Genomic DNA, 15,158 nt, shown 5'->3' with positions numbered 1-15,158 from the left:
TTCTAAAATGTTGTCTATTTTAAAAGAAAAGAAAGGTAAAGTGCTAAAAAAAACAAAAAACAATTAACCTTTTAAAAAAAAAATTAAATAGCAGCAATGAAAACAAGCAAAACACAAAATCTAACTTCCTCAAAAAGAAAAGCATTTTGTGATGTTTAAAAAGCTGCACACTGATATATTGACTATTGATTAACAGTTTTAGCACTCCAATAGACTTAATGTGTAGAATTGTATATTTGATAAATTTTTAAAATGTTGGCTATGTAATAGATTGTATGTTTAATCTTATGATACATCGCATTGGTGCCTGTCTGTGTCTCTCTCTCTCTCTCTGTGTGTGTGTGTGTGTGTGTGTGTGTGTGTGTGTGTGTGTGTGTGTGTGTGTGTGTGTGTGTGTGTGTGTGTGTGTGTGTGTGTGTGCGTGCGCGCGTGCGTGTTATTGTGCCTTTTTTTGCAAATTAACGCTGCTTTAAAACGTATGTGCAATAGATCTCAATATGCGGAAATTAATAAGACGCCTACAAGTTACTCTTCTTGGCTGTGATTTATCCATCCCGTCCATTTTCTACCGCTTGTCCCGTTCGGGGTCGCGGGGGACAAGCGGTAGAAAATGGACGGGATGGATAAATCACAGCCAAGAAGAGTAACTTGTGGGGTTCCACAAAGCACAGTATTGGGACCTAAGTTATTTATACTATATTTAAATGATATTTGTTCAGTATCTAATAAATTGAAATGTATTATGTTTGCAGATAATATAAATGTATATTTGTTCAGTAGAAGACTTGAAGTGTTGAGTTGATTCAGCTAAAGAAAAATTGTTTGATATTAATAAGTTATCATGAAATGATAAGAAAACAAAATGTATGATGTTTAGTGGTGCAAGGACAAATTGTGAAGCAAAATACAAATTGAATTAAGTGGAAATTGATAGAATATATGAAACTAAATTCTTGGGAATAATAATTGATCATAAATTATGTTGGAAACCGCATATTGAATATATAAAAGGGAAAAATATCCAAATCCATTGCTATTCTTTATAAAGTAAGACATGCTGAATAAGAAATGTCTGCATATGTTATATTATTTAATTTTTCCATATTCAACATATTGTGTTGAAGTTTGGGGAAATGTTTATAAAACAAACATGGACCCAATAATTAAACTTCAAAAAAGGGTCATTAGAATAATACACAAAGCGTGCTACTATGAACATACCAATCCATTATTCATAAGTTCTAATGTGTTAACATTTTCAGATATTGTGTTTTTTAAAACAATGGACATTGTGTTTCGAGTAAAGAACAACAGCCTTCCAGCTTGTATTCTTAGGTTATTTCAATTAAGAGGAGAAAAGTATCATTTACGGGGGATATTGATTTTTGAAATATGTAAAGTAAGAAGGAATATAAAATACAAATGTATTTCAGTTTTAAGAGTTAAATGGTGGAACAAGCTCAGCGATGAGTTGAAGACATGTAGTTCTTTGTTAAGGTTTAAGAAAGCCTTGAAGGTGAAATAATGGAAAAGTATAAAATATAGCAACGATTACTTTCATCCCATTGATTTTTTTGAACGTTGTTGTTCTGGGTAATCTAATTTTCAGTGAAGGTATAGGATAGGCAAATATAAGCCTTGGCTTCAGCCTATTCCTTTTTCGGTCATTCTTTTTCTTTTTGTGTGTATTATTGTTAATATGTATAATCTGTGCTGTTAAACTGATCACACAAAATGGTTGATTGTATGACCGAAATAAACTCATTTCATTCATTAATTCATTCATTTGAATTGATGTAGACAAAGTTTAGCTGGATGACTTTGGCTAAAATGATAGTTGAAGTTATTTTTCACAGAACTTCGTCTCACACTTGTTAGCCAGCGAGGCTGAGTTCGCATCCTGACTTCAGATGTCCGACATCATGCATTCACTTTCAATTCTCGCATATTACAGATGTCATGGTGAATGGGTTATACTTGTATAGCGCTTTTCTACCTTCATGGTACTCAAAGCGCTTTGACACTATTTCCACATTCACCCATTCACACACACTGATGGCGGGAGCTAACCACGACCCATCAGGAGCAAGGGTGAAGTGTCGTGCTCAAGGACACAACGGACGTGACAAGGTTGGTAGAAGGTGGGGATCGAACAGGGCCACTCTCCCAACCGCGCCACGCTGTTTTCTACCATCTAAGTCAGGGGTGCTCATTACGTCGGTCGCGATCTACCGGTCGATCGTGGAGGGTGTGTCAGTCGATCACCAGCCAGGCATTAAAAAAATAGTCCTAAAAATGAGCGATCATAAATCTTCACTATGACGTCACTTTCGTCACTTGATTGACATTCACGGCACCCGAGGGTCTTCTGAGATGACGCTGGCTGCTGCCAGCTCATTAAAATTACCGACTGGAAGGCGAGAAACACTTTATTTCAACAGACTCTGGCGCCGTACCTGTCGTCAAAACTCCAAAGATCGACTGCACAGTTGCACAATAAAAGCTCTGCTTCATCCTGCCTGCGCTACCAAAATAAGAGTCTCAGAAAGCTGGCGTGCACAAGCTAGCAAGCTACGGAGTTTGACGACAATGTATTTCTTGTAAAGTGTATACAAAGGAGTACGGAAGCTGGACAAATAAGATGCCAAAAACCAACCACTTTCATGTGGTATTGGACAGAAAGGAGGACTTTTTTTCTCCTCCATTCGAAAATGCGGACGTTATCATCACCACTGTCTGATTCCAATCAATGCAAGTCATCACAATCAGGTAATACACCAACTTATATTCTTGTCTTCATGAAAGAAAGGAATCTATATGTGTTAAACATGCTTGTATTATCTTTAACCACCTTTAACTTGTTAACAATATTAACTACATGTGTTAAACATGCTTGTATTATCTTTGACCACCTTTAAGTTGTTAACAATATTAACTATGTGTTAAACATGCTTGTTTTATCTTTAACCACCTTTAAGTTAACAATATTAACTATTTGTGTTAAACATGCTTGTATTATTTTTAACCACCTTTAACTTGTTAACAATATTAACTATATGTGTTAAACATGCTTGCGTTATCTTTAAACACCTTTAACTTGTTAACAATATTAACTATATGTATTAAACATACTTGTATTATCATTAAACACCTTTAATGTATTAACAATATTAACTATATGTGTTAAACATGCTTGCATTATCATTAAACACCTTTAACTTGTTAACAAAAACATATATTTCATAAATGAGTAAATATAAATTATATATATGAATGAGGTTGATCCCCACGACTTGATCAATTGAAAAGTAGCTCGCCTGCAGAAAAAGTGTGAGCACCCCTGATCTAAGTACTTCAGAATGTTACATTATTTTAATTTGTGAAGCAAATAGCCTCCTCTTCATGACAATTGTTGCGTATGTTTTTTTTTTTTTTTTTTATTATATCTGCTTCCGGGTTTTTTCCCTACTCTTTAAAACTGGCGCATGCACGATACGAAGGGTCCAACCCCCCTCGAGAAATCTGGTTTCCAATCGCATAATCCAGGTGTGTTAGTCCGACTTTCAAAAAGCGAACACGATCCGATTTAAGGTGTTTCCATGGACTGCAGGAGGTTTATTTAGAGCCAAACTATTTGAGAAATCGAACTAATTTAGTGCATGGACACGCACTGACTGACACATATTAGTGTCTCAAAGTATTTGCGTGTGTGTCTTCTTTTTTCTAACGTCGCCTCTCAAAGTGACACCGCTTTTCCATTCCTCATCCCTGCGTTAATGTGTCTTTCTTCATTTTCCGGTCGACCAAGCCCAGTAATCATTGTATCTCATCACAACATTGCCCTTTGCTTTCCCGCGGAGCCAAATTAAACAGAGACTCATCACAATAAAGCCAGGCATAAACATCATGCTTCTGTGCTTGAGACTATTATTGCTCCATCCCTCCCCGCGCAGATGAAATTACAGGCGGTAGATTACGACAGGCTTCACTTTGTATCACGTCTTTGTGCGGGGAGCGATCTGCTTTTTTGCGGGTGACGGCGGCGCCACCTTGGGAAAAATATGTGTCAAAGCGGCGCGCTCGAGTTAACTGATTTCAACGGAGATGTCACGGCAATCAGCGCCCTTGCCGCAATTAAATTTAGATGGAATCACGTTCTTTTTCTCATACAATTTCCAGTCGGTGCCATTTTGTGGCGGGCGTAGATCCCGCTGTCTGCTTTAATACGCCGTGATGAATGAACAGGGCTGCGTGAAAATAAATTGGGTACAAATCGGACTTTGCGAGCGTGTTGCAGACGGCCATCCCGGCTGAACATCTTTGGTGCGCATTCACACTTGTCATGATTGACACAGAACTACATCAAATCAAACGGTAGTATACACTATATTGGCCACAGGTGTATAAAATCAAGCACTTAGGCATGAACACTGTTTTACCTAACATAATGAATAATCGTGTTTAAAAATCGTAATTATTATTTTGCCCATAATCGTGCAGCCCTCTCATACATGAACACTATTTTTATCTATATGGACAAAAAGTGCAGTTACGTCTTATGTCCATAAGTTGCCATCTTGCACAAATTTCACATTGATTTGTATTTATTATTTTGTTTCTGCCATATTACTTTGTTTATGGCAAAAAAAAACAAAAAAAAAAACGAGCAGCTGAATATAAGACGACCACCGCACCACCAAGTAATAATAATAATAATAACGGGGATTTATATAGCGCTTTTCTAAGTACCCAAAGTCGCTTTACATGTGGAACCCATCATTCATTCACACCTGGTGGTGGTAAGCTACTTTCATAGCCACAGCTGCCCTGGGGTAGACTGACAGAAGCGTGGCTGCAATTTGCGCCAACGGCCCCTCCGACCACCACCTATCATTCATTATTCAGTTCACCGGTGTGAGTGGCACCGGGGGCAAAGGGTGAAGTGTCCCGCCCAAGGACACAACGGCAGCGATTTTTGGATGGTAAGAGGCGGGGAGCGAACCTGCAACCCTCAGGTTTCTGGCACGGTTGCTCTACCCACTACGCCAGTAGTGGGCCTCATCTGTGACAACAACGACATGGACTACAGGGAGGAGGTGAAACATCTGGTTGACTGGTGCAGGACCAACAACCTGGTCCTGAATGTCAACAAGACCAAGTAGCTCATCGTTGACTTCAGGAAGCACCAGTCCAGTCACGCTCCACTCTACATCAACGGCACAGCGGTGGAGATAGTAAGCAGCACCAAGTTCCTGGAGGTGCAGATAACTGACAATATAACCTGGTCCCTACACACTGGAGCTCTTGTAAAAAGAGCTCAGCAGCGCATGCACTTTTTGCGTCGGATGAAAAGAGCACAGCTCCCTCCCCCCATTCTCACCACATTCTACAGAGGCACTATAGAGAGCCTGCTGACCAACAGTATCTCTGTCTGGACTGGAGCCTGCAATGCCTCAGACTGGAAGTCCCTCCAGAGAGTGGTGAGGACGGCGGAAAAGATCATCAGGACTCCTCTTCCTCCTATCCAGGAGATCGCAAAAAGCCGCTGCCTGGACCAGGGCTCAGAAAATCTGCAAAGACTCCTCCCACCCCCACCAAGGACTGTTTTCACTGCTGGACTCTAGAAAGAGGTTCCGCAGCCTCCGAAGCAGAACCACCAGGTTCTGTAACAGCTTCTTCCCTCAGGCCGTAAGACTCTTGAACGCATCATAATTAAATTAAATTATCCCCTCAACTCCACCCAAAATGCATTAACTCACTGGAATAAAAAAGACAATATAACATACATCCATAAACGTGGAAGTGCAATATATTTATCTGTACAGTAATCTATTTATTTATTTATTTATAAATATTTATATATATTTATTTAATATATATATTTATATATATTTATTATTTATATATGCACCTTATTGCTTTTTTATCCTGTACTACCATGAGCTTATGTAACGAAATTTCATTCTTATCTGTGCTGTAAAGTTCAAATTTGAATGACAATAAAAAGGAAGTCTAAGTCCAAGTCTAAGTTGTTGAAAATATTGAGCACATTTAAAAATACCACGATAAAAATGATAACCGTGATAATTTTGGTTACAATAACAGTGGTAAAAAAAAATTCATACCGTGAAATTTCTAGTCCTCTGCGTAAATCAGTGGTTCACTTATTGTCTGTCATGCCACCTCTAGGAGACAAAAAATTACTTTAAATCCTAAAGAGAATATTTATTATTTATTTACATCCTCGTTACTGGTAAACTGAAGGGTTATGTATGTTTACTTCGTCATATTTCCTGGTTGAGCCTGATGACTTGTCCAGGGTGTACACCGCCTTCCGCCCGATTGTAGCTGACATAGGCTCCAGCGCCCCCCGCCACCCCAAAGGGAATAAGCGGTAGAAAATGGATGGATGGATGGGTCTGTTGATTAATTCGAGCAGTGCTGCCACCTAGGTGGAGGCTTGTGTATCGTTGAAGAATTAAAAAAAATATGCCAACTCTAAGGCCCCCATGACACCTCACTGCGTCAAGGGGGGGCCTGCACCACTATTTGAGAAGAACTGGTAGAGTCTCACTTTGTTCATGTTTTAAATCTATCCTTATTCACAACACATAATCTGATGTATCAGTGAAAATAGAAAGAGGGCTTACGTAAATTGGGGGTACGGGCCCTCCGCTATCCTCATTTTTGAAGTTCTTCAGGTTTCAGTCGAGGTTATATTGCAGTCATGCCTTAAATATACTAAAAGCACTGGTCTCAGGGATTTGAATTGATCCCAAATGAACTGATTGTCTTAGAAGACATTTCACTGTTTATCCCAGCAGGATTCATTAGTTCATGCCCACAGAGTTAGCCACAATAGCTAAGTGCAACATCCAAAGTATCAATCAATCACAATTCAAGCCCTTAATCATAAGTGATTCAAAGAGCTATACAAACCACAACGACATCCCCTGGTCTTTACCTACATTTGGGAAAGGAAAAACTCAAAAAACCCGAGATGGGGAAAAGAAGAAACCTTTGGAAGGGGCCCCAGATGTAAGTATGTATCCTCTAGAAAGGGGACATGCCCAGATAATGTTGGTTTCACTCTATTGAGGTGCCATTCTGCACTACTCCAACAAAATGACTCCCCAATTAGATGGGTGCTTATTCTTGTCATTTATTAACAATGTTAATGACTACTAATCATTAAAAGGGGTTACTAATTACTACTTATGAGCATCTGACAAAGGTCAGTTACGTTATGATGTGTTCAATGTGGTCTTGTAAAACGTGTTACTAGTGGGACATTTAAATAGTCTAAATACAAAACAGGTAATTACTCAAATATTTTCTGTTGGTTTTCAGAGCAATATAAAATAAAGACACCATAATAGCAGACAACAACAAAGTAAAAAAGACTATTTAGAATTTGGGATAGTTTACACTGACTTTCATATTATAACATCACCTGTGACTTTTTCAGGTGTAGAAAGGGCGTTTAGTACACTGAAAATTGTTAAGAACTATTTCAGATCTACAACAAGCCAAAAGGCTAAATAGTTTTGCTAGACTTAGACTTAGACTTCCTTTTTATTGTCATTCAAATTTGAACTTTACAGTACAGATAAGAACGACATTTTGTTGTATTAGCTCATGGTAGTGCAGGATAAAAAATCAATAAGGTGCAGATATAAATAAATAGATTACTGTACAGATAAATATATTGCACTTTTGCATATGCATCCACGTTTATGGATGTATGTTGTATTGTCTTTATATTCCAGCCAGTTAATCAATTTTTGGAGGGAATTGAGGGAATTATTATGATGCGTTCAAGAGTCTTATGGCCTGAGGGAAGAAGCTGTTACAGAACCTAGAGGTTCTGCTACGGAGGCTGCGGAACATCTTTCTAAAGTCCAGCAGTGAAAACAGTCCTTGGTGGGGGTGGGAGGAGTCTCTGCAGATTTTCTGAGACCTGGTCAGGCAGCGGCTTTTTGCGATCTCCTGGATAGGAGGAAGAGGAGTCCTGTTGATCATTTTTTACAAATGAAAGTCAGCTAAGCCGACTTCAATTCGATTGGACTTCAAAGACCTCATCAGCAAATTTGCTAACAAAAAGGCCGGCGTTGGGTCTCTGATGAGACTTACAGTGAACAAACAAGACAATCTAAAATTTAATTGAGATTACATGAGGCTTGTTGTTGTCTTTGATATTTGTTTCATAATTTACTTGCACAACTAAGTTAAATGCCAAATTTTTACCAGTGGACTATCTTGAGTCACGACACTTAGTTTTTTTGCACATTAGTACTTGATTGTTAAAGACAATAAAACACCCTCTAACCGTTTATTAAATGGTTAACTGAAAATACATTTGCAATCAGAGGTGTAATAACATGTTTTAAATCAATGAAATGAGAGTAAGACAACTTACCGTAACTAACTAGAATTTGCAATTCCAGACGGAATTGCGTGTGAATGCCCTATGTGCTCAAGCCAACGAACCACCGATACGTGTGAGTGGGACTGATATGCTTGAATGTCCAGAGTGAGTGGAGTGTGTGGATGTTGGAACGGTTCGAATCGGTTGAGAAATGTGGGATATGGAGAGTTTTTGTATATTGTCCATTCATTTTCAGTGGGGGGTAAAATTCCTGGTATTTCCGGGTAATCAGGGAATTTTTGGAACCGGTACACATGCTGGCTTGAATGTCCAGGGTGAGTGGAGTGTGTGGATGTTGTAACGGTTCAAATCGGATCGAGAAATGTGGGATATGCAGTCGATTGCATATTTCTCATTCATTGTCAATTGGGGGGGAAATTACCGCAAATTCCGGGTAAACCGGTAATTTTGGGAAAGTGACAACATGTTGTGTGTTTGACATATGTGAAGAACAGTGTGGGTTGATAGTTGAAAGGTTGGAATCAAAAGCAATATTTTGAGAATTTTGGGCATTGTAAAACTGTGAATATGTCCATTCATTTAAATGGGAATTTCGGACAAAACGAGAATTTTTAAAAATAAATTAACTGTCTAATATAATTTAAATGAGTTGGTGTAATTTAAGAAAAACGGATGAAAAATGTTAATAGAGTAACAGTTTGAATTTAAATGGTTATTTCGGAATTCCCGGAAAACCGGGGAATTTGTACAAAAAGTCAAATGGTAGTTTTGTTGTCCCAATTGAGAAGAATGTTTTGAAGGTGGAATGGAGAAAAACGGTTGACAAATGTGGACTGTGAAACCTTTCCAGGAAGAGGTAAAGTAGGGCTTTGGAAAACCGGGAATTCTGGTAAATTCCTGGAATTGTTGTTGAACTTGGAAAATGGTCGTTTGATTGTCCAAGATAAGTGGAGTGTGTGGATGGTGGAACGGTTTGAATCAGTTGAGAAATGTGGCAATTGTGCAAGTTAAAAAAATGGCCCATTCATTTTCAATTGGAAAAATTACCCGTAGAACCGGGAATTCTGGGATATTTTTTTTGGGTGGGGGGCTTCACAATTCCTGGTCGGGCCGCACATTTTGATGCTACAACGGTTCCGATCGAATGAAAACTGTGGGCTGTGGAGCGCGACAAATTTTTGTGTCGGAATAATAATAATAAATAGATCGTTTCTGGTAGACAATCTTGGGCATTCACACAATAATACATTTTACATAACACTCTGATTTGTTAAGTCGTTAATTGGAAAAAAAAATGGGCACCGTCAAGAACGCTGCAAAACAACAAAATTCAAGGTGGCAACCGGGGCCCAGAATTCCGAGCAATGGCATACCAGCACTGTTAGAAAACTGGCAAAACAGCACCCCCACTTGGCTGTGGATGACGTATCCTGTTTGCCAACAGCCATGATTTGAAGAGTCCAAATGATCATACACGGTGTTTTTGTAATGATCAATCGTACAGAGGGTGAAGTGATGGCACAAATATGATAATAACTGGACCAGCAACACTGTTTGGACCAGAGCACTGAACTGCAAGCATGGACGCAGCCTTCGAGTACTACACATTAGTGCAGGGAGAATGAACAGGTCTCTGCTCTCTCGGCGTGTCAGACTGAACACTGGTGGAGGATCACCAGCGAGGCTGAAGAGAGTGACTTCCACACTTGAGTGCACACATGAACAGAGCGGGAGCAACCTGCGAGTGGCTTAATTCAATGGCGGGCAGCTCTGCAGAAAACACTTCATTCGCAACATTGTCACTCAACTCTCTCCCGCGTATACGACATGAAGTGTTGCGCAGCCACGGCGGAGCGCCCGTGCCACTTTTCTTCTGTTCCGCTTAAAAAAGCAGGAGCACTGCTGCAACGGTTCATCGTCAGCCGTTATATAACATGCTGCTAAAAAAAAAAAAGTGAGACACTATTATTTTGCTACATGGCATTTTCCTTTTAGGTCGATATAAAAGACGGTCTAATACCATTCTTAGGACTCCTGTCATACTCAGTTTATGACAAAATATAATGCTATGAACAAACAATGTTCAGTTACATGCTTATCATGTATTATAATGAGTACGTGTGGTTAATTATTTGTTTTATTCTGCAGATTATATTTTATTGTAAAATTGCATGGCGGGCAAACTTTCATTTTGCTTGTAAAGTTTTGGTAACACTTTAGTATGGGGAACATATTCTAAGAAACAAAGACTTAATTAAGAGTTATTTGGACACTAGGGGAACATATAGTAAGTAACAAAGACTTAATTTAGAGTTATTTGGTTAGGGTTAGAGGGTTAGGGTTAGGGCCATGCAGAATAAGGCATTAATAAGTACTTAATAATGACTAATTAAGAGCCAATATGTTATTGTTATTACCCTTGCTCCTGATGGGTGCTGGTTAGCGCCTTGCATGGCAGCTCCCTCCATCAGTGTGTGAATGTGTGTGTGAATGGGTAAATGTGGAAGTAGTGTCAAAGCGCTTTGAGTACCTTGAAGGTAGAAAAGCACTATACCGTACAAGTACAACCCATTAATTTGCATGTTAATAAGCAACTAATTAATGGTGAAAATGTTCCCCATACTAAAGTGTTACCGAAGTTGTTTTTTTTATGATCAACTTCCTGTCGTCAATGTCTATTACCAGACTTAAAAGAATTAAAAGGGTCTGTTTAGAACCTTTATGCGGAGACCTAAAAGATGCTAACTTGCTTTATGTACATAATGACGTAACTACGCTTGTATGTAACAAACACCTACTATTATTAGCCTTTATTTAACCAGGTAAAATCCCATTGAGATCAAAGATCTCTTTTCCAAGGGAGACCTGGCCAAGAGGGCAGCAAAGTTACATTAAAAACAGTAAACAAATACATAAAACATCACATTTACAACATTAAAACTTGCTCACATGGCACATGTGCATACAGACAAGGTAGGTACTACTATGTGTAGGTAGGTAACCTACACATATTAGTTGTGTATGTCATTAGCTAATTTAGTTAGCTAATGTTAGCTATCGTTGCTTGTACCATATTTTTCAGACCATTGGGCGCACCACATTATAAAGGGCACTGCCGATGAACGGGTCTATTCAGGTCTATTTTCATGCAAAAGGTGCATCGGATTATAAAGCGCACAAAAAAGGGTCATATTATGATTGTTTTTCAACATTTAAAACACTTCCTTGTGGTCTACATAACATGTAATGGTGGTTCTTTGGCAGTGTTGGGACTAACGCGTTTCAAAGTAACGCGTTACTGTAACGCCGTTATTTTCGGCGGTAACTAGTAGTCTAACGCGTTATTTTTTATATTCAGTAACTCCGTTACGTTACTACATGATGCGTTACTGCGTTGTTTTACGTTATTTTTCATATAGTATCGGCTAGAAAGTGAAAAGATCTGAGTGGGTTTTGTTGGAGAGCTGCACTGTCCTGATTCTTGCTGTGTCACAAGAGGCGCGCTGTGTGTGTGTGTGTGTGTGTGTGTGTGTGTGTGTGTGTGTGTGTGTGTGTGTGTGTGTGTGTGTGTGTGTGTGTGTGTGTGTGTGTGTGTGTGTGTGTGTGTGTGTGTGTGTGTGTGTGTGTGTGGGGCGGGTCTGTGTTTACTAACAAGACATCATGGCGGAGCCAAAGCCAAGTTTCTTAAGATGTAGATATTCTCACTACTTTTCTTTTGTCGAGCACAAAGAAAAGAACATTTTAGTTAAATGTAAGTTGTGTCATGGATCAAATATCCTATCTACTGTCCAAAACAGCAATTCAAATATGCTGAAACAGCTACAAAAGCAACATGCTTCGACGAAGCTAGTAAAGAGAGAGACAGACTCCGATGCCACTTCACCGGCTGGATTTTAACGGAGGGACTGCTCGCCAGGACAACATTGATAGAGCCATTGCAGCGTATGTGGTAGAAGACATTCAGGCTATTTCTACAGTGGAGTCGCACGATTTCAGGCAGCTAATTAGCATGATATCGGTGGACAGTTAGTACATAAACATGGAAAGCGAGCTAAAGAAAACACTCCAAACTCTGCCTCTGCTCATCATTCAGCACTGAAGGTACACACACTCTGTCAATTATCTTATATACTCTTTCATTCTAGACTTCTAGAGTGTTTGATTATCACATCACTCTAAATGTATAGACTATAAAGTTAACAAACATAAAGAGGGATCCTAGTGGGCCAGGCCAATCTTTCATTTTCTCTAAACTAAAACTGGGGAAATGCGTAGAGTGTTCTGGGGTTCACTGAAGACATGAGTTTATTTCATAATTCCTTGAAAGAAAAAAAAATGCCTGGTTAGGCTTTGTGTATGTAGTGTGTGCCTTCCTTGGGTGAAGCCAGGTTTACAGCTATGTTGTTAATATGCGGTTTGTTACTTATGTATGTTATGTTGCAGCTATTTAAAATAGTTTTGTCAATTTGTTCTGGCCCAAAATAAATTGGCCCTTTGAAACATATCTTTGTGTGTTGTATGTAGACCACATTGCTTAGCAAAATTCAGTGGTGCAAATGCATGTCAAGTTGATCAACAGATTGTATTATTCTCCAGTGCAATAACAGTACTAAAATGAAGACCAAAAGGGCATTAATGGGAGCCTTAATTTTTTATTTTTTTAAATAAGTAACTAAATAGTTACTTTTCACAGTAACGCATTACTTTTTGGTGTAAGTTATTTTTTAAATAAAGTAAGTAGTAACTGTAACTAGTTACTGGTTTTCAGTAACTAACCCAACACTGTTCTTTGGTCAAAATGTTACATAGATGATGTTTTACAGACTATCTTCAAGCCGCTTTCTGACCGTCTCTTCAGGATGCGCAGTTATTTTCTCTTCTTTCCAATAAAGGCCTTTCAGAATAGCACATTTTAGATCTGGAATAATAGTATTATACCGTGATACAGTGAAGGAGTGCAATTTTTACCGCAGGTTATCACACCGTCAGAATCTCATACATATAAGTAGACCACAAGAAGATAAATGAAGCATTATGTATTAACGTCAGCTCAAACGGGCACTTTTCGACACAACCGCCTGACAGGAAAGGCGCTTCCAAAGACGTTAATGAATGAAAGATACATCAGAATTTCTAAGCTCTGCTTTTTTCCTTCTTTTCAAACAGGGACTCACTGGGATCCGCTTCGCCGAACATCAGAGGTGCTACATCAGGGGCCAAACCAGGAAGCTCCCGATTGCGCCAGAGGTGGAAGCCGACGACGGCGGCTTAGAGGTAGGGGCGTAGCGCCGTGTAGCGCTCCAGAAGCAACCATGCATATTAAACAGGGCGATAACCAGGTTGGAACCGTGTGGGCGCCGCACAAGTCCTCAACCTGTCCATCCCCATCCTGTCCCTCTTACTGGGCTTTGTGGCGCCTGCGGAACTGTCAGATGCCCACAAGCCCGCAGCCTCTTTGTGGCTCACATCAAATGGTGTTTGCTGTCAATCTTGAGCCAATATTAATTTTTAATCCCGTCCTCCAAAGGCTCCACTCGGATAGCCTAAAGGGGGAGTGTGCAGAGAAGTCTGACTGAAAGGGACGACTGTAATACGCTTTTTGGGGGGGCGTAAAAGAGGGTTTTCTTTTCTTAAAGTGTAGAGGGATTCATTTGACTTCTCGGAGTGTTATGTAGCTGTATGGTGAACTCCACTGCAAAAAAAATGGAGGAAATTCAATCAATCAAACTTCCCAACTTTTTTTTTTTTTTCCTTCCCCGTGTCACACTGCAATTCACTGAGTGGGCTGTGTGTTCAAAGAGAAAATTCCTACTTTGCATGCGCTCATTTCCATTTTACCTTGTAGCAGAGAAGAAGAGGTTGGCAAATATATTCAGCAAAGACACTCCACACTCCATTCAAAACACAGAAGAGCAAATGTCGGGCCGAGCGAAACTTAAGTCTCAGTTTTAACTTGAAGAACTCGAGCGGCAACGACCCAAAAAAAAAAAACACAAAAAAATCTAAACAAGCTTTCATTTCCTTCTCATCGCCGCCATGTCAGATCCACGTTTAGAGATATTAATTGCCTGGCCAGCACCATATGTCCGCACCATTTCTGTCTTCTTTGTGTGCTTTTGAAGTGTAATTGGCTTAAACGGCAGCTCCAAAACGAATCATCTGTTGCCAAGAAAGTAAATAAGTTTAGGTAGCTTTTAGTGTGATGTGGAAATGTGGGTGGATTCTGGTCCAGGTTCAGTGGGAATCCCATTTTAGATGGCGGTCTTAAGCAGTGACTTACAGCATGTTGTGGCCATAGTAAACCATTTTGTGATAAGAGAGTCGGGGTCAACTGCAGTATTAACCACATGCCAATTTAAACATACGGTATGTTTCCTTTCAGTTATGTGAGGTCTTTGTTGGGGTGCCAGTCCCAATGGTACGTGTAAACCTGGGGTGTCCAAATATTTTGACTTGGGGCCACATTGGGCTAAAATAAAAATTGGTCTAGGCCCTGAAGAGCAGAGAAACCTGCGAAACAGGCTTGTAGGGATGAATTAGCTTCTGTGTTTTTTCCTGACTTAACGTGTGTATGTGTATATATATATATATATTTATATATATATATATATATATATATATATATTTATATATATATATAGGGGTTGTAAGGTATACAGAAATTAGTATAGTACCGCGATACTAATGAATCATATTCATTAGTATACCGCCTCTAAAAAGTCCCGTCCGCCAATGCCCAATCACAGAGTACTTACAGTCAAGACACAGT

The 15,158-nt window shown here is 39.4% G+C and overlaps 1 protein-coding gene across 1 annotated transcript in view; it reads left to right on the top strand.

Moving 5' to 3' along the window:
* The window catches only part of tnmd (tenomodulin), a 177,665-nt gene that overhangs the window by 88,993 nt on the left and 73,514 nt on the right, over nt 1-15,158 (top strand). Inside the window, exon 4 of the mRNA XM_061976495.1 lies at nt 13,556-13,663. Coding sequence (XP_061832479.1) covers nt 13,556-13,663 — 108 coding nt within the window. The remainder of the gene's footprint in view (nt 1-13,555; nt 13,664-15,158) is intronic.

Source organism: Nerophis lumbriciformis, linkage group LG16 (genome assembly GCF_033978685.3).
Source record: "Nerophis lumbriciformis linkage group LG16, RoL_Nlum_v2.1, whole genome shotgun sequence".
NCBI lineage: Eukaryota > Metazoa > Chordata > Actinopteri > Syngnathiformes > Syngnathidae > Nerophis > Nerophis lumbriciformis.
Note: the sequence above shows the minus strand (reverse complement) of the source record. Positions and strands in the feature narration are given on the sequence as shown.